Below are 23,730 nucleotides of genomic sequence, written 5' to 3' on the forward strand. Positions count from 1 at the left end.
GGTTTATCTCACAATTCACACAACAGTATCTATGCAGCAAACGCCCTCTTGGCAGGGATAGCATAAAATGTACAAAACATAAGCTTAAAGTTATTTTTGACATCGATAGCACCGCTGTGTTAGTCTTAAAACAGGCGGACAAGAACACCTCCGCGGAGTAGGAAGGTTTGCACTACGACCTCGCCTGCTCGCTAAAAGCAGCAGCCGGACGTCCTTCAACCCGTTGTTCATGGTCTCTACAAGCGACACCAATCCAGCATAGCCAGAAAACCACTGCATTTAAAAGAGCGAGGGAGTATCAGTCGTCTCTCCAATCAAGTCTTCTATTTTCCCACTTCGCATGAATAATAAAGCTAGGTTTAAGCAGCAAAAATAAACTCTGAGCGGATTCCTCGAGCCGGTGGAAATTAACGCAGCTTTTCGGCGGACCGGAAGAAGATACAGCATCCAATCGGGGTTCGTTTCTCAGTGGCCAATCAAAGTTCGCCTTACTTGGTGGTGCTCGGGAAAACGGACCTGGAAGCCTTTGTCTCCGGTGTGTGGCTGCTCTCACCTGCAGGGGGTCGCACACCTGAGGCTCTATTTTTTCAGTCTGAGGGCTAAGGGACGGGCAGTGCCGGCCTTTTCCAGTCTTGGCTAGAGTTGCTTGTATTTTGTTCTTAGCCGCTGCTCATGTAATGCACTCCCTTAACCAGGAAATTAAAGCGTTCTCCCGGAATAATCTCAGGAAGCAATGCACCAGGGTGACAACGCTAACTGGAAAGAAAATTATAGAAACATGGAAAGATGCCAGAATTCATGTTGTGGAAGAAGTAGAGCCGAGCAGTGGGGGTAGTTGTGGTTATGTGCAGGACCTTAGCTTGGACCTGCATGTTGGTGTTATTAAGCCATGGTTGCTCCTGGGTGAGTATATCGATTTGGCACTAACTCATTGATTCCTTTTAGCCATATTTCTCGTTTTTTCCCGAATATGTATTATTCTGTTCTATCAGCCACCCTGCTGAGAAGTTGAAATGTTTCCTTTTTTAGATTTGGAACTTCCGTTAGCTGGCCCACAATATATCCATAAGAAGCATAGATTCCAGTAGCACATGGCACCTGGTATTTGGATTTTAGAACAACTTTCATCCGTTTTTTTGTTTTTTTTTGTTTTTTTTTTACTTCTCCGGAGGATAGCATGTTAATGTTGTATTTTCTTGGATTATAAATGGATATAGCCTTAAAAATCATCAAATTAGAAAGAATGCTTTTAATTAGGTAAAACTGTAAGTAGCAAGGGTTAAGGTTATAGAAAAGTTAGTACTTGAAATAGCCAAGTGCTTGTTTGCCTTCTCTGCTGTTACAGATCATGGAATGCTTGACTCTTATAGCCACATCTAAGTGCCTGTTTTTTGAGTGTTAAGGAGAAATTGTGTTTTCATTTTATAGCTATGAATTTGATAGTTTTATGATTTCTTGTATTAGGGAGAATATTGTTTCCCTATATAAAGCATGCTCCGCAAATAGTAAATGAAGAACAGTATGAAAAGTACAAACTTGTTAGCTTGGCAAGAATATGGTATGGCATTCTCTAAAAAAAATTAGTATGTTCAAGTAGATTTGAATTATTTTTCATTTGTGAGTAGAGAAATTAAGACTTGGAAAGATTAATGATTTGCCAATATTTATGCGGCCAAGCCATTCTTGAGTAGAAAGAACACGGAACTGGGAATCAGAAATAGCCAGGTCCTGTTGTGAAGTGCACATAGCATCTCCTTTTTAAAAAACTCTCTGAAGTAGGGATTATCAACTCCATTTCACAGATGGGAACTGGATTTAACAATAGTTAAGTAATTTGCACAAGGTAACACACCTAGTAAATAACAGAGCTGGGCATCAAGGTCAAGTCTGATCCACTCCCGCTCTACATTATCATTTAGACTGCTTTGGAGAGTCCAGGTTTTCAGTCCTGCTCTACCTTAGTAGATGAACTAGCATAAGTCATTTGTTCTCTCTGGTCCTGCAAGAAACCATCTGTAAAACTAAAGTAGAGGTATCTATTTCTCTCATAGGGTTATCCTGAGGTTGTGAAAATTTTTGAAACAAATTAATTGCAGTTACATAGGAGTTGTTACTGTATTATGTATTACATGTATTGCTACATGAGCTATCTTTCACTTCAAATAAATATCTCCAACTAGTTCCTGAAGCCCAGTGCAAAATCAAGGGACCATTTAGCTAGTCTGAAAGGTTGACCCAGGACTTGCACACCATTTCTAGGAAAGAAAATACGCTCAGGCACATTTTTCAGTTATTTGGCTTCCTTGTAGTAATAATGGTTTAAAATTCTATGGTAGAATTTTTTTTTTTATAAGATTTATTTATTTATTTATTTGTGAGAGAGAGAATGAGAGAGAGCACATGAGAGGGGGGAGGGTCAGAGGGAGAAGCAGACTCCCCGCTGAGCAGGGAGCCCGATGCGGGACTCGATCCCGGGACTCCGGGATCATGACCTGAGCCGAAGGCAGCTGCTTAACCAACTGAGCCACCCAGGCGCCCCTCTATGGTAGAATTTTAAAATATCATTTCACTCTCATGAACTTCGCTTGTGATTTTTTTATCTAGACTTATCCAAAGTGAGCTGATCAAGGTAGTATTCTCAGATTGGCATTGGAACCCTTCCCAGAATCCTGGGAGAGTTCTGGGAGAGACTTCTGAAACTAGACCTTATATGGTCTCCTCTCTGGACCAGGAAATGGGATGTTTTTATCAGGTACAACCTGCTTTCCTGTGAGAGGTAGATGGACCTTTTTCTGCCTAGTTACAAGTGCCTTATTTCCGAGGGACCCGTGGATGATTACATCTTAAGTTCTTCCACATGAATGATGCAGGAGTTCTTTCTGACCAGACTGAGTTTCTCTCTGGAGATGGGGGGATTGTTTCTAGGTTGCTTCAAAGAGCTTTCTTCATCTCTTCAAAGCAACACAACTCCCACCTAGCACTATTGAAATTAGTATTTGTTTTTGGTAGGGAATAAAGAAAATGAAGCTGTAAAACTGTAATCTTTTTCGGTTAGCTCATAAATTCAAACCAGCTTCTGCATTTCGAAAATCTTACGTAGGCCCTTGAACTATCTAACAGGTTGACAAAAAGATCTTAGCATTTTTGTCCTAGGCTTTGAAAATTATATTTTTACAGCAAAATCCCTAGGACTTTTCTTAAAACCAACTTACTTCGTAAAAGTAGAAAATTCCATTTCTCTTGGGTAGTTGAAAGGTACATGTATTATTTGTTTATATATATATATATATATATTTATATTCTGTTAAGAAGTTCCAAATGGTGACATTTGAGATCTTCTCTTCAATTCTAAGTGAAAATCTTGGGATCTTTTATACGGTTATGGAGATGGGAGGTGATAATACATTAAATTTGTATAGCTCTTTATTTTGTGCAGTTCTTCCACAAATATTGTTAACTCATCCTCATAGTAATTTATGCTCCTGTTTTTATTCATTTATGAATGTTCACTCCTACCAATTTTCTCAAATAAAACATTTCTCTTTCAAATATCATTTAATTCCCATTTCAGTAATGCTTTTGGTTTGTTTTTGTGATGATGAAAATGGTGACTTATAAATTAAGACATACTACATCAGAATTTATACAATACTTAGTATTTTCATAAAAAGAATCTCTTAAACAGGATTCTGGAGATCTTATGTAGCTATTTTTTATGATACATATATTATGATGGCAAAATACTGAAAATACCTCATCTTTATATTTCCATAATAATCCTTGGCCAAATAATGAGTATTAGTGGCTTGTAAGTATTGATGTAAAAATAACTGTAAATTGTTATTCTTAGCCCTCTTTGTTTAATTGTTTCCCTATTCATCAACTTTTTAATCATTTTCAAAACTATTCATACAGTAAAGTTGACTTGGTATTTAGTTCTATGAGTTTTAACACAACTATGATTCATGTAGCCACTGTTAAAATTGTAAAATTCTTAAAATTGATATTTGTTTTTAAATCTCAATTAAGATAGTTTATAAAAGGATAACATTCTACTTTTTCAAAATAAAGGTTTAAATAATACATTGTTGGGGTACCTGGGTGGCTCAGTCGGTTAAGTGTCGGCCTTCAGTTCAGGACCAGTCACAGAACCAAGTCCCACATGGGCTCCCTGCTCTGTGGGGAGCCTGCTTCTTCCTTTCCCTCTGCTGTTACCCCTGCTTGTGCTTGCGCGTGCGTGCTGTCTCTCTCTGTCAAATAAATAAATAAAATCTTTAAAAAAAAAACAAAAAAATCATTTTTAAAAATAACACATTGTCGGGGCACCTGGGTGGCTCAGTCGTTAAGCGTCTGCCTTCAGCTGGGGTCATGATCCCAGGGTCTTGGGATGGAGTCCTGCATCGGGCTCCCTGCTCAGCGGGAAGCCTGCTTCTCCCTCTCCCACTCCCCCTGCTTGTGTTCCCTCTCTCGCTGGCCTCTCTCTGTCAAATAAATAAATAAAATCTTAAAAAAATAAAAATAACACATTGTCATGATATACAGTATACAGTGTTTCTTTTATTTTTATTTTTTATTTTATTTAATTTTTTTTAAGATTATTTATTTATTTATTTGAAAGAGAGAGACACAGCGAGAGAGGGAACACAAGCAGGGGGAGTGGGAGAGGGAGAAGCAGGCTTCCCGCTGAGCAGGGAGCCCGATGTGGGGCTCGACCCCAGGACCCCGAGATCATGACCTGAGCCGAAGGCAGATGCTTAACCGACTGAGCCACCCAGGCGCCCTACAGTGTTTCTTTTAATAATGTGTCTTTCCAATAAATGTTTAACACAGGACTGTAACACAAAGCAGCCACTTAAAATTGGAGAAAAGCTGATGTTTATATCTAGAATTTAGAGAGAATTAACATGAACTGTAATACTACCAAGTATTAAATGAAACATACAAGCCAATTACCTGAAATCCATTTATGCTGACTAAAATTGTTTCCCCACCTATTAACACTCATAATTTTCTTATTTGAAAAGGCAGAGCATACAAGTTAACAGTTTTTGGTCTCAAGGATACTAAATTTATTTCAATAGAGTTCATATTCTGGAAGTGACTTTCAAAATGTACCAGCCAATTCGAAATACAATCAACCTGTTGTGTTTGGTGTGTGTGTGTTTAATGGAAATGATTGAAGTATCCAGCCTTGATAAATATAATAATGGCAATCTAGGGTTAAAAGAAAGAATTTCATTCATGCATGTTTCTTTCTTTTTTTTTTGCTATTTTAAGACCTAGGCAGAGTAGAATTAATTATCATTTATTTTAAAAATGATTTGCATTTAATTTATTTGAAGCCATTTCCACCCTGGAGATGGTTAGAACTTCCTGCAGAAAACTGAGAAATTACCTTTTAATTATGAAGTATTTCAAAGGTATAGATGATTACAGACAATAATATGACAGACAACTACATATCCACCATCCAGTTTTTAACAGATATTAATATTTTGATAGGCTAACTTTTAGGAATAAATTTAAATGTAGACTCAGTAAGGAATCTGTGAGTTTCAGATTACTAGGCGAATATTGACCAACCAGTGTACTTGCTGGCTTTTCAGCTACCTAAAATCACATAATAGAAGCTGGCAGATTCCCTAGATAGGTGAGGTAAGAAAAACATCATGCATGGAAATGGATCCTAATTTAGGAAAGTAAAATACTTGAAATCTTTAAATAATAAATGCCCTATTTTTTCAATTGTTTAACTCACTTTATTTTAACTGGTTATCTCCTGTTTGGACTTGCATATTAGCTAGAGTCATTTTCCAAGTTTGGTAGACCTGGAGAGCCAACTTTGACAGGAAGAAACGGTAAAAGGGGATAGATAGCCCTATTGGTACACGGAATGTGGGTAGAATTCATAGACCAACAGTGTTTGCTCTAAGCTATTGGGTATTCCCAAACCAAATGGCACTGTGTTATTTTGTGGGTGGTTTTTTTAATACTCTTTTTTAAGTTACAAAAAAAGTAGATATTTATTGTAAAAAATACAGATGAACATAAAAAAAAGTTACCTGTAATCCCACTGTAAACATTTTGTTCTATATACTTCCTGTCCATTTTTAGGCATATACATGTTTTTATAAAAAAGGATGATGGTATTTTGTAACCTAATGGTATCATCACCTAATATATTGAGAATATATTTCCATGCCATAAATATTCTTCTGCATTCTCATTGTTTTGTTTTGTTTAAGTAAACTCTACCCCCAATGTGGGGCTCAAAGCCATAACTCTGAGATCGAGTCACATGCTTTACCCACTGAGCCAGCCAGGTACCTCTGCATTCTCATTTTAATGGGTGTATATATTTCACTACATAAATGTATCATTTTATTTAACCCAACCCCTATGATTAGGCTTTTGGTTGTTTTTATTTGTTTAGGGTTTTTTTGTATTATAAACAGTACTATAGTGAACATCCTCATAGCTAATCTTTGCAACACCCAGGAGTTTTAAGACAAATTGCTGGAAGTGGGATTGCAGAGGACAAGATACATACACAAGATGAATTTTTTTTTAAAGATTTTATTTATTTATTTGAGAGCAAGAACACAAGAGAGAAAGAGCATTAGCTGGGGGTGGGGGACAAAGGAAGAGGGAGAGGGAGAAGCAGATTCCCCACTGAGCAGGGAGCCTGATGATGTGGGGCTCTATCCTAGGATCCCAGGATCATGACCTGAGCTGAAGGCAGACACTTAACCGACTGAGCCATATAGGCACCCCACAAGATGAACATTTTTTAATGAATATTTCTAAATTGTCTTTTAGAAGGTTGGATTGAGGTCCTTCCAAGTTGTATTTTTTAAATAAATAACTAATAGAATTGCTACCAAAATTAGATTAAAAAGTTAGGATGATTATTTTTATTTTCAAGGTGATATGATTTATTTCTTATAGGGTCACAAGATGCTGCTCATGATCTGGATACTCTGAAAAAGTACAAGGTAAAAAAATGCTTCAGGTCTGGCACCATGTATAGGAAGTATTTTAATTGTTACATTTATTTAGAAACTATTAGTCCATTTCAGAGTTTGTTGGGTTTTTTTAGATTTATTTATTTATTTTTAGAGAGAGAGAGCACAGGGAGGGGCAGAGGAGGGGGGTAGAGAAACTTTAGCAGACTCCTCACTGAGCTGGGATCCCGATGTGGGGCTTGATCTCAAGACTCAGATCATGACCTGAGCTGAAACCGAAGAGTTGGACGCTTAATCAACTGCACCACCCAGGGGCCCCCATTTCAGAGTTTAACTGGTAACATTTTTGGCTCCTGTTTTAATAAAGTTGCAAAAATTATTGTACCTAATTAAAATATGTGGATTTGTAATCCATCTTTCCAATTTTATATTCTCTCTGTCTCCCTTCATGTATCCTTATGAACCTGACTTTGAAGCATGTTTTCTTGCCTCTGCTTATGTAGTTCCTTTGTGTGGGAAAGACTTTCCTCTTCTTTTCTCATCCAAGACCTACCCATGCCCGAGTCCCAACTCACATACTACTTCCCCAGTGCCATCTTCTTCCACCCTCAACTGGTGTGATTTATTACTTATTTCAGTGTTTACTAAAAATATTTCAGCCATCTATTTTGTCAAGCAGTACTTCAGCAGCATGGAATTGCTATGGTTTGTGAAATGCAAGAGGTTTTTATTCACATGAAGCTTATGATCTGAGGGGCAGAGAGGGGAGAAAGACAAATAAGCAGCTTCAGTACAGGTGTATTATGTGCTTTGATGGGGAAATGCAGGTGCTGTTGGAGAGCATATGAATGAGATGATGCCCTTGACCCATGTTTGGGTTGGGTTGGGGATTATAAGGTCAGGGAAATCTTCCTGGAGGAAATGATACTGAAGTTTGCTTGGAATGGGATGGGGAGGGAGCAGACAGAAAAGCATTCAGATAGGAGAAATTGTTTGTGTGGAGGCCCAGAAGAGAAAGGCCAGTGCTTTCAGAAACAGAAAAAAAAAAAAAAAAGGTCAGTAACCAGGACTTAGAGAGTGAGAAAGAAGAATACCAAGAAACAAGGTCAGAGATGTAAGCAAGAGTAAGATCACAAAAGTCCATGTAAGCCAGAGTAAACGCTTTGGACTTTATCCAGAAGTCTTTGGAAGTCTTTACCCAGGGGAGTAACAGGATCAAATTTGCAGTTTGCAAGGTTGCTTGTCAGAGGCAGTGTGGAAAATAAATTGGAGTGTTGCATAAACTAGCGTGGGGAGACTAGGAGGCAGTTGCAGTCACCATTATAACTGCCTGACAATAAGAGATAATGGCCTGGAAATGCATAAGGTTAAGAGAATTACTGTATTTCCTAATAGGATCCATCTTAGATTAATATTTTAACATAAGTAGCACAAGTTTCAAAGTCTTGCTTACACTAATAAGTTAATAGTTCTCAAGGAAAAAATGAAAAATAGAAAAACTGATAAATTCATTCATTGGCAAGTGTTTCATTATCTGTCCCCTCTTAGGATACACCAATTCAAATTCGCTTTCATCCTGGTGATGTGAATCAAGCAGCTGTTTAAAAGATCCCTCTGTCTCTGTACATGTGACACTGTTAGATGCCTAATAGAACAAAGGTAAACTGAGCAGCTGAATAGAGGGTTTATTGAAAAATTTGGTGATTTGGCAAAACTAGATTATTGATTTAAATGCATGGCACATTTCAAAGGGATATAATTTTTTTAAAACTTTTTAAAATTTTTATTAAAAAGTGGAAACAGTACTAAAAAAAAGTTGACGTGAAGTGATACACACATACAGAGAGATGCTGTCACTGTTCCAGGTGTTCTCACAAAAGTCACCTCCAGTCTTCTTTGTTACCAGTACTGTTGTGTTCATCCTTTCTCTTCATCTGGTGGGAGATCGTGTGTCCCATTCTTTCCACTGAGCCTTGCAGCTTTCAGGACCCTCGTGTGTGTGTCTCACCTGGCCAGCCCGGAAATTCAACCTGAAAGCAGTTCGCTTGGTGCGCCCGGCCTCGGAGCGGGTTGTAGGATTCCGATTGCAGGACTTTCAGTCCATTCTTCTTCACCACAGAACACACGTGCCTCTGGGAGTCAGTGCGTCAAGTTGGGGAAAATGGGCGCCTTCTGCCTTCCTAGTGTGCCCACCTTGGCCTCTCTGTCCCTTGGTCTCCTGCCTCCCACACATACTTGTCCTCCCCCCCACCCCCCACCTGGATGGCACAGTCTTTCTCATTCTTCATCATATTGATCAGGTCAAACAAGTGTCTCAAGCTTCCTGTTGAGAGCATGTGAAATGCTTTCTTTCTTAGGTGACTCTTGCCACTATTTGATCTCAAGGACCCCATGATACTTTCATTCAAGTTGTCAACTCTCCTTATAAGAGGTCCTGTTACTTTTCCCCAGGGTAGAATATATTAGGCCTGCTTTTTGAGGCAGATGGTACTCATTTGATTGTGTCATCTGCAAATGCTTAGGTTTCAACTTCCATCAGAGGGACAGGTATTCTTATTATTAGATAAATTGACCTCAGAAGTACAAATTTCTTGTCAAAGGAAGTCTGAAAGAGCAGATATTGAAACTAAAAGAACAACTGGTACCTGAAGCACAAGAACGTTGTTGAAATAACAATAGACTAGAATTTGGAGCGCCTGGGGTCTCAAGCCGATTCAACCTTAAAAGCTCTGTCCCTGGCTCTCCCTCTCCCTCACCCACCCCCTCTGAGGGCCAGAAGGCAACCAGCCTCCGCAAGCCAGGCATCAAGCCCTCACCAGGAACCGGATCAGCCAGCATCACGATCTTGGATTCCCAGCCTCCGGAACTATGAGAGATAAACGTTTGTTGTTTCAGCCACGTAGTCTATGATATTTTGTTTTAGCTCCCTAAGACACCCAAAGCCCTACAGTTACTACCAGGTTAGAACCAGGTTAGAAATGACAAAAACATCTGAAGAAATTGCCCCCAGGGCAGCCTAATAATCCCAACAGTCCCAGATCTTGGGTGCTGCTACTCTGAGGGCAGAATTAGAAATTAATTTGTGTCAGTGCCAGCCCTACTCCCCAAAACGTAGCAAATGACCTAGATGGTCTAATTCAGAGGATAGGCACTCCAAAGTCCACCTTGTGCAATAGTATCTTCCTGGCCCGGGAGCCAGAAAGCTGGGCACTTGCCAAGCCACCATTCACAAGTCCGTTCTTCTGGAATCAGCACTACTCTCTTCTGGAGGCTCTCTTTCAAACTGCGAGTTTCACTGAGCTGGGAGGCAGAAGCTCATTGCTCCAAGCTGGTCCACCAGATGCAGCTGCCAAGCAAGAGAGAGCCCCAGAGGCCTGAAAAAAGAAAGAGTGGGGACCGGCGGGAGGGAACTGGGGGGAGGGAGGAAGGCAGATGAGGGGCCACTATTGCCTTTTCTGTGTGCTGACACGATTCCACCATAGAGAATTCTGCTCCTGGCTTGAGCTGGGGTACTAAAGCTATTATTTATAGCTTACAGCCTCCCAAGTCAGGCGGCACTACATGCATGGGAAGGTAACCAGAAGAAGCAGGGAGCACATCACGGTGGGGACATTGCTACAGCAGATGGTGGCCATGGGAGCTGTGGTGGCAGCTTGTTCAGAGAAGATTCTGTTCTGCTTTAATAGCATCTGATTCCAAGTGAGGCTGAGCCTCCAGATCTGCTGACACTGCTGCTCCTGGATCCAAGTCGGTCAATGGCTCGGCATCTGGACCCCTCAGCCTTCGGGCAGGCTGCACTGAGCTCAGGCAGAAAATGGAATTTCCCCTTCCTGCCTCATTAAAGGAACCATCCGAGTTCACTTCTCCAACAGGAGCAATTTGGGCTGAATTGAGTCTTGAGCAGTGATGAGCCGAGGCATCAAATTCCATGAGCCTTCCTGTGTCTCAGTAAGAAATGCACTGGAGTCAGAAAGAAATCACTGCACCAGTCCTCTCTCCCATGGGACATATGCAACTCCATCTGCTGCTTCACGTGCTAAGAGCTACAGATGACAGTCATTTCTAAGAAACCACAAAAATAAATTTCTTTCCAGGCCGTACTTTGCATTTTTACCTCCATTGAGCATATCACTGGGCACCAGGCAGAGAATACTATGGGTAACAAAATCTCACTGGCTTTAGATGTATCTACATTTGGGAAGCAGGCCATTCTGGAGGTTTCCTCTAGAATATCCAGATGATGGAGGTGCCACATTGATGAGATGTTTCCTATAACATCTCTTAATCCCCTCTGTTTCTCCCATGTGGACCCCGCTTTCCTTTCAGCTTCTTCAGCTCCATTCTCGGTCATGAGATTTGTTGTTCCAGCGTGGGCTCACTCTCCAGCCTTAGAACTGTCACGGATAGTTGCTTTTCTGGGTGAATAGGCAAACTCATTGGTTGAGAGACCTCAAGGTAGGAGGAAATGAGCTGCAGTGTCCACGGGAGAACTTGGGTGCGCTCAAGGAGTGACTTGGTGGCGCGTTCCCCTGAGGGTGGAGGCCAGCCTGCCGACGAGTAGGGAGACCAAAGTAACCGCTCTGCCTCCCGGACCCTTTCAGCCTTAGCTGAATCTCGCCGCAAAACAAAGAGGTTTTGCGGATCTAACGTAATTTGGAAAAACCACCTTTCAGCCCCTGCGTGTTTGTCCTCCCAAAGGTCCAGGTGTGCCTGCTCTCTCATGCACCCCGGTCATTCCAGGCCGTCCTCTGTCTCAGGGCCGTAAAGTGCTATAATTAATAGAAATTCTCTTGGGGAGGACCATTTCAGAAGTTTCAGCAGGAATTTCATTTTAATGTTTAGGTACAGTAATAGTAGTTGCTTTATTAATAAGGTATTCAAGTGCCTGGTGTGTGCCCTATAAAGCCCTATGGAAGATAGAAAACTGACTCTAACATAAAATGTTCCAAGGTACTTACTGCTGCATTGTTCATAGTAGCAAATCATTGAAAACAGCCCACGTGATCATCGATAGGGAACTGTTTAAACAATAGTGCACTCACACCATAGAATACTGAATAGGTATACAAAAGACCACCAAGAAAAGGGTCTGTAAATATATGAAAAAATCTCCAGGACATATTTAAGTGAGAGGGGAACCCAAGGTGTTGTCTTTGTGTAAGAAAGGGAATAAATTATTTGCCTAAAGATGTTCTAAAAGCGCGCAATGACGTAGGGGGACGTGCGTGCCCTCTGTACGGGGAGCGACTGAGTCGGCCTTTTCTGCCTGTTCCTCCCCCTAGCCCCCTCCTTCAGCTTCTTTGAGCACTTAATAGAAAGTGCCGCTCCGGCTGCACCGCTCGGTCAGAGCTCCCGGCTCCTGCTAAGGTAGTGCCTTAGCATGATCATCTACCGGGACCTCATCAGCCATGGTCAGTAGGACAGACAGAGGGTAACATTGATGACTCGCTCATTGGTGGAAATGCGTCCTCTGAAGGCCCGGAGGGCGAAGGTCCCGAAAGTACAGTAATCGCTGGCGTTGATACTGTCATGAACCATCAGTTGCAGGAAACCAGCTTCACAAAAGAAGCCTACAAGAAGTACATCAAAGATTACATGAAATCAATCAAAGGCAAACTTGAAGAACAGAGGCCAGAAAGAGTAAAACCTTTTATGACAGGGGCTGCAGAGCAAATCAATCACATCCTTGCTAATTTCAAAAACTACCAGTTCTTTGTTGGTGAAAACATGAATCCACGTGGAGTGGTTGCTCTGCTGGACTCCCATGAGGATGGTGTGAACCCATATATGATTTTCTTTATAGACGGTTTAGAAATGGAGAAATGTTAACGAATTCTGCCATGACTTTGGATGCATCAGCTGTTGCCATAACGGGCTGCTCCTCTTCACCCACATGACACCAGGACTTAGACAGATGGGACTGATGGCCTCTTGAGCTCTTCATTTGTTTTGACCCTGATTTATTTGGAGCAGAGGCATTGTTTTTAAGAATAAAAAACATGTCATGTAGGTTGTCTAAAAATAAAATGCGTTTAAACTCATTTGAGAGAATGCCTCTTAGTTTAACACACATTTAAATCCATCCTGTGTAGTGTCCTGGAGAAGCTAGAGCCTGGTCGTAGACTACTGCTAGAAAGCATAAGACTGCCTACACATAACTTCTACAGTGAAAAATTACTTCTGGGACTGGAATATAAAAAACAAGAATCAAAAGTCTTCATTCTGAGTTCCAGTAAAGGGAAAGAGCATGCTCATAGCTGGGCCAACGTTTGAAGTGGATTCCTTACACATTTCATCACCCACAAACAGAAGTAGTTAACTCTGGAGGAGATTACCAAAAGAATAAAAGGAGACTAATAACAGTAAAAAAAAAAAAAAAAAAAAAAAAAAAAGATGTTCTAAAAGAATATACAGGAAACTTCAACAAAGGTGGTTACCATTATTGTGGGAGATAACGGAGTAGATAGGGACACGGTGAGAGCAAGTTTTCTTAATGTTTCTATTTTGTAATGTTCTGATTTTTGAACCAGTTTCTTTTTTTTTTTAAGATTTTTATTTATTTGACAGAGACACAGTGAGAGAGGGAACACAAGCAGGGGGAGTGGGAGAGGGAGAAACAGACTTCCCACTGAGCAGGGAGCCCAATGCGGGGCCGAACCCAGGACCCTGGGACCTGGGACCATGATCTGAGCCGAAGGCAGATGCTTAATGACTGAGCCTCCCAGGCATCCCTGAACCAGTTTCAAAATATAAAAGTTTATTAAAATTGGAAATAATAATGCCTAAATGTGAGGATAAAGTGACATATACCTAGCACATACCAAGTTCTCAATAAGGGGCTATTATTATCCATATTACAAAGGGCTTCCCAAGGGCAATCATTGTTAGGACCTCCGTAATTACATTTTGGAAGTATGTCTAATTACTAGAAAGGGTTTTAGACTGGATGCCCATCATCACCACCACCTGTGACTCAGTACAATTCTTTTTAATCAGGACCAATCAATACCCATATTAACTGCATTTCCCAACAGCTAAACTCCCCAGGCATTGGTAATTCACAATATTTGTAAAGCACTTTTACCTTTCAACAGGTTTTCCCAAGATTCTGGTTTTCTCCATAATCCTGTGAAGATCTATAGATCTATACATCCATATATGAAAGACCTCATTTCTTTTCTTTTGGGAATGTAGAATACATTTGGGGTTTTTTTTGTTGTTTTTTTTTAAGATTTTATTTATTTATTTGAGATAGAGAGAATGAGAGAGAGAGAGCACATGAGAGGGGGGAGGGTCAGAGGGAGAAGCAGGCTCCCCGCCGAGCAGGGAGCCCGATGTGGGACTCTATCCAGGGACTCTAGGATCATGACCTGAGCCGAAGGCAGTCGCTTAACCAACTGAGCCACCCAGGCACCCTGTAGAATACATTTGTAAAGACAAGACGAACACATCAATAATGTAAAACATTGGAAGATGTTCTATAATTAAGGGCAGAATCATAATATAATCCTGGTCAGAAGTACACTGACAGTGAGTGACTTGACATAGATAAGACTTCACTGGGGAAAACAGGACATTTCAGACTTTATCTTCTAAAAATGTTCTTACCTTTCTAGTTTCTCCCATCTCCTCTCTATTTAAGTCTTTCTTGAGTAGATAGTTGAGGTGTTTTCTGTTGTCTTTCTTCCACAAGGCAGTTAGGTTAGTAAATGGCTTATGACTCTGTCTTCATAAGGCCTAATTCCTGGAGTGTCTTAATCAATGTTCTTTGGGTTGGGAAGCACAGAAACCTGAGCAAGGAATGAGAATGTGTATGATTTAGGGGGAGCTCTGGAATCAGAGCAGAGAGTAGCTGTGCTGGAGAAGAGAACGCCATCCAAGATGGTGCTTCTCTCACACTGGCATCATGGCCCCTCTCTGCACATCTACTCTATTCTTATTTGGGAGCAGAAATTTTCAGCTTCTTTGAGCACTTAATAGAAAGTGGCTGTCTTAAAGCTCTCCAGTTTGTGGATCATTCTAGCTGTCTTGTATACCTAGTTTTTAAAATTTCTTTATTTCTTTATTTATTTTCAAAGATTTTATTTATTTGAGAGAGAGAATGAGATAGAGAGAGAATGAGATAGAGAGAGCATGAGCGGGGGAGGGTCAGAGGGAGAAGCAGACTCCCTGCTGAGCAGGGAGCCCGATGCGGGACTCGATCCCGGGACTCCAGGATCATGACCTGAGCCGAAGGCAGTCGCTTAACCAACTGAGCCACCCAGGTGCCCATAAAATTTTTTTTTAAATCTTTTTTTTTTTTTTAAGATTTTATTTATTCATCTGACAGAGACACAGTGAGAGAGGGAACACAAGCAGGGGGAGTGGGAGAGGGAGAAGCAGGCTTCCCACTGAGCAGGGAGCCCGATGTGGGGCTCGATCCCAGGACCCTGGGATCATGACCTGAGCCAAAGGCAGACACTTAACGACTGAGCCACCCAGGCACCCCCTATTTTTAAAATTTCTAAAGATTATTTGATCAGTTTTGTTTAAGTCAGGTGTCTGCCTGAATCCAGTCAGCTGTGCTAGGGGAGGAGTAGGGCACTGCCAGAGCCATATCTAGGAGGGTAGTAGGGGCAAGAGAGGTAGAGCTGGACAGGTAGTCTAAAATATATGTGAAATACATGAAAATACGGAGATCAGGCAAAACCTAACACCCATGTTAAGAGAGAATAAGTACAGTGAGGCATGTCATAACAAGAAACAGTGCCTTGGGCGCGTGGGTGACTCAGATGGTTAAGCCTCTGCCTTTGGCTCAGGTCCTCATCCCAGGGTCCTGGGATCGAGTCCCACATCAGGCTCCCTGCTTGGAAGGGGGCCTGCTTCTTCCTCTCCCTCTGCTGCTCCCCCTGCTTGTGCTCTTTCGTTCTCTCTGTCAAATAAATAAATAAAATCTTTAAAAAAAAAGAAACAGTGCCTTATTTTTCTGACCCATTTTGCTTTTGAATTCTTTTAATTGACTTTCCACATGACTCCTTCCATATGCTTGGTAGACTGTAGGAAAGGAACTCAAATGCACAGATGGAGTAGAAGGTTGCTTTTGTGTACCATTTGAAAGAAAATCTTTCATGACCATCCTTTCAACCAGACTAATTCATTGGAATCTCTGGGTTTGAGGCTCTGTGGCATTGACATTTTTAAAAAACTCACTGAGTGATTCTGATGGGCAGGCACACTTGAGAACCATCATATTTATGACGAATATGAAGGAAAATTGGGAAATAATTATTGAAAGGGAAGTTTCTGTTATTGATCTACTTCCCTTATTCGAGTTTATTATATGGATATTCATTGATTTTTCTAACAAATATTTTAAGTAATTTCTGTGCTCAGGTCACTGCTCACTCACAGTGCTTACTTGGAATAGTGAATAAACCAAACATGGTCCCTACCCTCATGGAGTTTCTAGTACCATGAGGGAGACAAATAATCTCAAAGTGATAAGAGCTATAATTAGGGCAAGTAGAGGGTGCTATGGGAATGTATAGAATTAGCACTTCTGGTGAGGAATGGGCAGTCAAAGAAGGCTTCCTGCAAGTATTATTCAAGTGAGTTATGCTTAAATTGTTTATTCTCGTTACAAATCTCAACATCCCATTCTCTTTTTAATTCGCCTAATATTAATTCTTTAGAGAATTTTTAAAAATCATCTTTTTTTTCTCTTTAAGGTGACTCATATTCTCAATGTTGCATATGGAGTTGAAAATGCTTTCCTCAGTGACTTTATATATAAGAGCATTTCTATATTGGATCTGCCTGAAACCAATATCCTGTCTTATTTTCCAGAATGTTTTGAATTTATTGAACAAGCAAAAATGAAGGTAAGTTTCATTTTGATCCACAGTTCCTCAAAGGCAGAAATTTTGAAGTACAAGTCCATTATCCAATCTTTATTCTTTTTGTGATGAATACAGAGAACCACTATGAAATTTCCCCTCCACCAATCGTTCATGAACTTCTACAACTTTTTAGTTCTCCAATTTTTCTTCTCAATGAGATATATACTTTTTTCTTTTTTTAAGTAATCTCTGTGCCCAATGTGGGGCTCAAACTCATGATCCTGAGATCAAAAGTTGCATGCTCTATTGACTGAGCCAGCCAGGCGCCCCTCAATGAGATACTTACTTTTAACATTGATTTCTCATCTTCCTATGGCTTCCTGAGAAATATTAAGAGATAGGGCGCCTGGGTGGCTCAGTCGTTAAGCGTCTGCCTTCGGCTCAGGTCATGATCCCAGGGTCCCGGGATCGAGTCCCACATCGGGCTCCCTGCTCGGCGGGAAGCCTGCTTCTGCCTCTCCCACTCCCCCTGCTTGTGTTCCCTCTCTCGCTGTCTCTCTCTCTGTCAAATAAATAAATAAAATCTTTAAAAAAAAAAGAGAGATATTAGAAGATAAAATCTCCACTGAACTGAATTTTTCTGTGTTTATATGTACTTAGATTTCCTTTGATGGTTTATAACCACCTGCCCTCTAACCAGTTTGCAAGATAATCAGGTGGAGTATGGGATAGATACTGCTATAGTCCTTTTAATGTATTTATGAAGATTAATTTGCATTTTTGTGGATGTGGTAGGGATAGTGAATTTATGCATTTTTAACAATAGAAAGTTATAGGGTGCTCTAAGGACTAAATGTGTATTGCTTTACTGAGATTGTATGAAAATGCTGATCAGAAGCTGTCCACTGGTTCTCTTACTTTAAAAGACCAACAGATAATATCCTACTTCAACTTTGGTAATAGATCCAAGTCAACACTGCGCTTCTCGGTTGGCTATTACCAGTAATTATACCTTGAAATGACATCATTTTTAGTTAGCATATAATTCTTACAAAATTTATGTGAGATAAATAGATGGGAGTGTAGAAGCACTTACAGAGAAAAGTTAACTCTCCTGGGGCACCTAACAATTAATGACACTCAACATTAGAATCCAGCTTAGTTGAATTCTGGCTAATTATTTCCCTTCTACCTTTTCTCCTAACCTTTTTTCTTCCCTCTCCCTTCCTTTTATTTAGTAAAATTTATTGAATGCCTTACGTGCCCAGCACTGTTCTAGGTGCTTTCCTTTAGATTATCTGGAAAATATAAAACTCTTCAACTCTACCATTCAGCTTTATTTAATAGCAGATATTTAGATAAAAGAAGAGGAAGAGGGTTTCTAATTCAAGGCCTACTATTGGCCAGTATTTTCTCTTATGAAAAATTTTATAAGATCTGGATTATAACATTCCAGTGTGCCAGTTGATAGTGTTAAAAATAAACATGATCATGTTTCTGTATTAGCTGCTTCTCTAAGGAGATGTGAGATATGCCTTAAATGGCAAAAGAAAAATATAGGCATCATCCATATGCATATTCATATTCAAAGATATGTACATGTTGCAAGCAAAAAGTAGAAAGGATAATAATTGATTAAAAGTTTCCTTGGCTTGGGTTTCCTAAAAAACAGAACCTGAGACGAGGATTAAGAGCTGGTGCCTCATTTGAGAGATGGAATCCATGGGCAGTGAGAGTGGGAGAAAGGGAAGTGATTCAGGAAAGGATGGGAAGCCACGTGAGATGATGCATTTCCCTTGCTAAGCACAACTGCACAATGAGCTGACAGTGGAATAGTTGGGTGCTTAGCAGGTGTACCTGCTCTGCCACTTAAGGCATCTCCTGGCAGGGAGCACAAAGAACTGCACCTCTGTACAGACTTGGGGAGGGAGGGAAGAGAGAACTCATCTACCTGGCTTGCTGTCAGCTCCTGTTTTAGTGGTCAAAATTTACCCCGCAGGGAGGTAGCTAATCCCACAGTTCCAGGTTACACACTCTGTCCTTCAGCAGCTGCCTTGAAGCCAAACTCAGTGGCCTGTGCACTTTGCATCCACGTTCAGAAGCAGCAGGGCAATCCAGAACTCAGGGTGTACTTGTTTCTGCAGAGACCATCACAGGGGAAGAGCCAGGCCTTCTCATTAGGCCAGCAAAACTCATCAGGCCTAAGGCGGGCAGCGGGCCAAGAAGAGGAGGCTGAGGTGGAGAAGCTTAGGGCCCATGAGGTGATGGCACCAAGGGAATCTGAGGAGGTACCTACAAGGTTTCTGTTACTAGATGTATTAGAATTCCATAATCTGTTCTCATTTCTCAAGCATTATGTTTGTTTGTTTTTAAAGATTTTATTTATTTATTTGAGGGAGAGAGAATGAGAGAGAGAGAGCACATGAGAGGGGGCAAGGTCAGAGGGAGAAGCAGACTCCCTGCCGGGCAGGGAGCCCGATGTGGGACTCGATCCTGGGACTCCAGGATCATGACCTGAGCTGAAGGCAGTCGCTTAACCAACTGAGCCACTTAGGCGCCCCTCAAGCATTATGTTTTATACTGCAGTCCTAAACTCAGCCAATATTTCCTTGCCCTGAAAACTCTTTACAGTTCAAATTAATACATACTTAGTTTTAGCAATAGAATTCTTGAATTTTCTTCATTTTTTCTAGAAGAGATCTTTTCGTAACTTTCTCTGTTATATATGCAGGTTTTATTAAATGTGATTACTCAGTTAATTGAGTGTCTCAAAACTACCTTTCTAGGCCCTACACTTTGTTGTTTTATCTTTTCACGTATAGCTGCCAAAAGGAATCTCTTCTATTTTCCCATGTCTTTTCTCATTTTCCTCTGTACTTGTAAAACCCTGTTGTTTGGTTTCTCTCTCTCTGCCTCATGCATTATTTGTTAGATTTATGCCTTAAGGGACAGAAATACACACAAGAGGAAAGTAGTAGAGTAACCTCTGTAGCCTTAAGAGTTCTTTTATGAAAATTTACTTGACTCCCTTTTTTTATGGGCAAAAGGTTTTGTTAATATGAAAAGGTGTATTTGATAGTCCATGTTTACTTTATTACTCATTTTATGAGATGTGATTTTAAAAACATGATGTAAGTAAACTATGTCATTGTACAAAAATTGGAAAATACAAATAAGTAAAAATTTACCCTCCTCACACCATTTAGACATAATTACTGGTAACATTTTCATATATATATTTTTAAATATCAAAAGACTCACTTAAAAAAGACCTAAACTTGGCTCAGTTAATCTGTCAACAAATATTAATTACTTATTCTGAGAGGATATGAGGGATACATACATACTGCTGCCCTCAAGGAGCTTGCAGTCTAGTTGAAAAGTTATTCACAACAGCGTGAGAACAAAGAATGCTTGATAAACTGGAAATACGATAACACGATTTCTATCTGCCCATAGCAAAACGGTGATTCAAATTTTTAAGAGAACACTTTCTTCTTGGGAATGGAGAACAAAATTAATTTATTTGCTTGGCAAACATTCATGGAATATCTACTGTGTGCCTAAAATTGCACTAAGGATGCAGCGTACAAAGATGGCTAAGATATCCCCCCTGACCCCATCTCACTCAGAGAGAGACAGGCTTCTTAGAGCAGAAGCTGGTGTTAGCTGGACCAAGAAGCGGAGCAATGGCCTTCCAGGTGGAGGACAACAGTTAGTGCGGAAAATGTTTCTTTATGAATTTAAATCATTACTATTTTGAGTCCTGGAAAGGGGATATAAAGTGAATACCTTTTTTTTTTTTTTTTTTTACAATTTCATTCATTTATTTGACAGAGAGAGCGCAAGCAGGGGGAGCTGCAGCCGAGGGAGAGGCAGAGGGAGAAGCGGGCTCCTTGCTGAGCAGAGAGCCTGACGTGGGACTCGATCCCAGGACCCTGGGATCATGACCTGAGCCGAAGGCAGACGCTTAACCTACTGAGCCACCCAGGCGCCCAAGCCAATAACTTTTCTGAGAATACTTTCTCTCCTTTTTATTTTATTTTATTTTTAAATATTTTATTTATTTATTTGAGAGAGACAGTGATAGTGAGAGAGAGCTCGAGCAGGAAGGAGGGAGAGAAGCAGACACCCCGCGGAGCAGGGAGCCTGACACGGGGCTCGATTCCAGGACCCTGGGATCATGACCTGAGCCGAAGGCAGAGGCTTAACCATCTGAGCCACCCAGGCGCCCCTCTCCTTTTTATTTTAAGATTTATTTACTTATTTTAGAGAGAGCGAGGTGGGGAGGGGTAGAGGGAGAGCAAGAGAGAATCTCAAGCAGACTCCCTGCTGAGCACAGAGTCCAGAGTGGGGCTCGATCTCACGACCCTGAGATCATGACCTGAGCAGAAACTGAGAGTCAGACACTTAACCCACTGAGCCACCCAGGAGCCCCTCTGGGAATACTTTCAAGGACAATATGATACCCAAAGAATAATAAAAGATAAATAAGTCAATTCAAAGGCTATAGAAAGCAACAGAAAGGTAGCTGTTACATAAGGGTATAAGAAAGAAGAAAATAATAACATTATTAAACATGAGTAGTATGTAGTCAGGAAATATTAAAAATGACATTGAATGATATCTCTCTCTTTTTTTTTAAAGATTTTATTTATTTATTTGAGACAGAGAGAATGAGAGAGAGAGAGCACATGAGAGGGGGGAGGGTCAGAGGGAGAAGCAGGCTCCCTGCCGAGCAGGAAGCCCGATGCGGGACTCCATCCAGGGACTCCAGGATCATGACCTGAGCCGAAAGCAGTCGCTTAAACAACTGAGCCACCCAGGCGCCCAATGATATCTCTTATTTAGCTTACAATTCTGGGTTTCTTTCAAACATCTGATTTGTTTTGAGATGAAAGAAGTTCCTTTTCATCATTTACTGTAATATGATTTTTAAATGCCTCTAATCTCATAAAAATGACCTATTACACAACGTGAGAAAAGTTGCATGTATGTATAGTATTGGTATTAGCCCATCCTGTACAGAAACAGTTAAAATTTGGTAATAGTCATAAATATAAGAAAACAATTGAAATTGTCTTTTTTGATAATGAGGATTTTCAAAATACTAATTTTTATTTTGAATCATTTGGTTTTCTTGAAATGAGAAGCATTTGCAAATTTATTGCAATAGATTAGGAAAGGAATTTTGCAACAGATTTATAATTGTGAGAGAACTGCCTTGCAAAAGTGAAATAATCCAATGAGTCCTAAAGATGGTATTGTTAATCTATGCTTTGGGTAGAGAGTTTTCAGTTTAGGTTTTATTTTGTCCCCCTTCCCCTGTTCCCATCTTTCTTTTGTGTTGTACCAAAAGAAGAATCGGGAAATGAAGTAATTAACCAGAATGTCTAATTCTGTAGGGTTCACTTCATTTCATCTAGATCATTAACTTTTTAAAAGCCTGAGATAAGTCAACCTATATCAGTGCTGTTCCGTCAGCTCCATCATTTCATTATTAATGTGGTATTAACCCGTCAAAATTGGTCTTGCACTGTGTCCCTCTTCACTTGTAAAGTATCATTTGCAAGTTACCCGAAACATTTTTCATTTATTGACCTGATGCTAAGGTATCTAATTGCCTTTTCTACTTCACATTGTCATGAGCTGTTTGTGTCATCATTTTACTACCTCATAAATTTAACTATTTTTTAAGTTACTTCCTTCCAGAATAAAGTATATCCAAGGGTAGAAAATTTTTTCCTTGCTGGTCATTTTACACATAGATTACCAAGCCAGTGACACTAGTTTCTTCTTGGTCTTTCTGTTCAGTGTTATGATTGTCATTTTATTTGTTTCCACATATATTACCTGTGATTTTTCTCTTATTTATCGATGTGTATTTCCTAAGTTTACTAGGCTTTTATATGTACTTTACTATATTAGTTCAGTTTAATAAAAGATACTTTTCCAAAAAAAAAAAAAAGATACTTTTCCAAAATTCTAAATACATTATCAAGGCATTTCAATCCCTGGGGGGTAGGAAGAGAAGTTAGTTGATTGATTAATTGATTTTTTTTTTTCCATTCATTGCTTACAAGGAATTGTATTTTGGTAATTGAATACATTGAATCAAATTGATAAAAGGAATGTTTTTATAATTTCAGGTAGTATAAGAATGTACAAGTGATTTAATAACCTTTCTAAGTGAATAATGGAGATTTTTGATTGATTTTATTGCAGGATGGAGTGGTTCTTGTTCATTGTAATGCAGGAGTTTCCAGGGCTGCTGCAGTTGTAGTAGGTTTCCTGATGAATTCTGAAGAAATCTCATTTACCAGTGCTTTCTCTTTGGTGAAAAATGCAAGGCCTTCCATATGTCCAAATGCTGGCTTCATGGAGCAGCTTCGTACATACCAAGAGGGCAAAGAAAGCAATAAGTGTGACAACATACAGGAATTAGAAAGGGGTGACAGCTCATGAGTTACATTCCAGCAGATAAAGGACAACTGTAATTTCTGAATTGGCCCCTATAGCCACCCGTCCCCTTTTTTGAAGAGTAGACTAGTAAAAACTTCCTTTTGTCTTGTGTTTTTCAAGTGGAAATGGAGGTTAATTGATTGTCTTGAACTAGTGTATAAACACATTTTTAAATTATATCATTTTTTCTTTGGTATTATAATGTGTGATTGAATGCTTCTTTAATTTGCTAAGAGGAGATAATGTATTACCAATAATTGATTTCTGTAGAAGAAAAAGATTTAATTCAAAATCTTTATTAGAGCATGAAAGGATTTTTTCTATTCCAGCAACCATTTCCATGAAGGAAAAAACTTGAAGTGCTACTTGACTTACTATTTCAGAGGGAGGTAAATTTCTTTGTAAAGAATTTGAGATTAAAAACTAATACCTTAAACCTCCCAAAGAGATAACCCAAATCTGAAGGTTGACACAATATAGGCATA

General features: G+C 39.9%; 2 protein-coding genes across 6 annotated transcripts; both read left to right on the forward strand.

The window, feature by feature from the left end:
- The first annotated feature begins 495 nt into the window (after nucleotides 1–495).
- DUSP19 (dual specificity phosphatase 19) lies at nucleotides 496–23,582 on the forward strand. 5 transcript variants are annotated; one of them, XM_064586791.1, is made up of 5 exons: nucleotides 496–903; nucleotides 6,949–6,995; nucleotides 16,673–16,825; nucleotides 18,928–19,071; nucleotides 23,009–23,582. In XM_064586791.1, exons 1-5 carry the CDS (start codon nucleotides 678–680, stop codon nucleotides 23,246–23,248), a joined length of 810 nt encoding a protein of 269 aa, XP_064442861.1. In that variant the 5' UTR covers nucleotides 496–677; the 3' UTR covers nucleotides 23,249–23,582. The 5 variants fall into 5 exon arrangements, with proteins under 5 accessions (XP_064442861.1, XP_064442862.1, XP_064442863.1 ...); XM_064586792.1 differs by lacking the exon at nucleotides 18,928–19,071; XM_064586793.1 differs by lacking the exon at nucleotides 18,928–19,071 and having other exon boundaries at nucleotides 16,791–16,825; nucleotides 23,009–23,144.
- LOC123838391 (translationally-controlled tumor protein-like) lies at nucleotides 10,527–13,357 on the forward strand. The gene is made up of 2 exons (XM_045867397.3): nucleotides 10,527–10,538; nucleotides 12,345–13,357. The coding sequence occupies exons 1-2, from the start codon at nucleotides 10,527–10,529 to the stop codon at nucleotides 12,792–12,794; spliced, it is 462 nt and encodes a 153-aa protein (XP_045723353.1). The 3' UTR covers nucleotides 12,795–13,357.
- Nucleotides 23,583–23,730: the final 148 nt, after the last annotated feature.

Source organism: Mirounga angustirostris, unplaced genomic scaffold, assembly GCF_029215605.1.
Source record: "Mirounga angustirostris isolate CCGP_5_RB_7025 unplaced genomic scaffold, mMirAng1.0.hap1 SCAF_3, whole genome shotgun sequence".
Lineage (NCBI taxonomy): Eukaryota > Metazoa > Chordata > Mammalia > Carnivora > Phocidae > Mirounga > Mirounga angustirostris.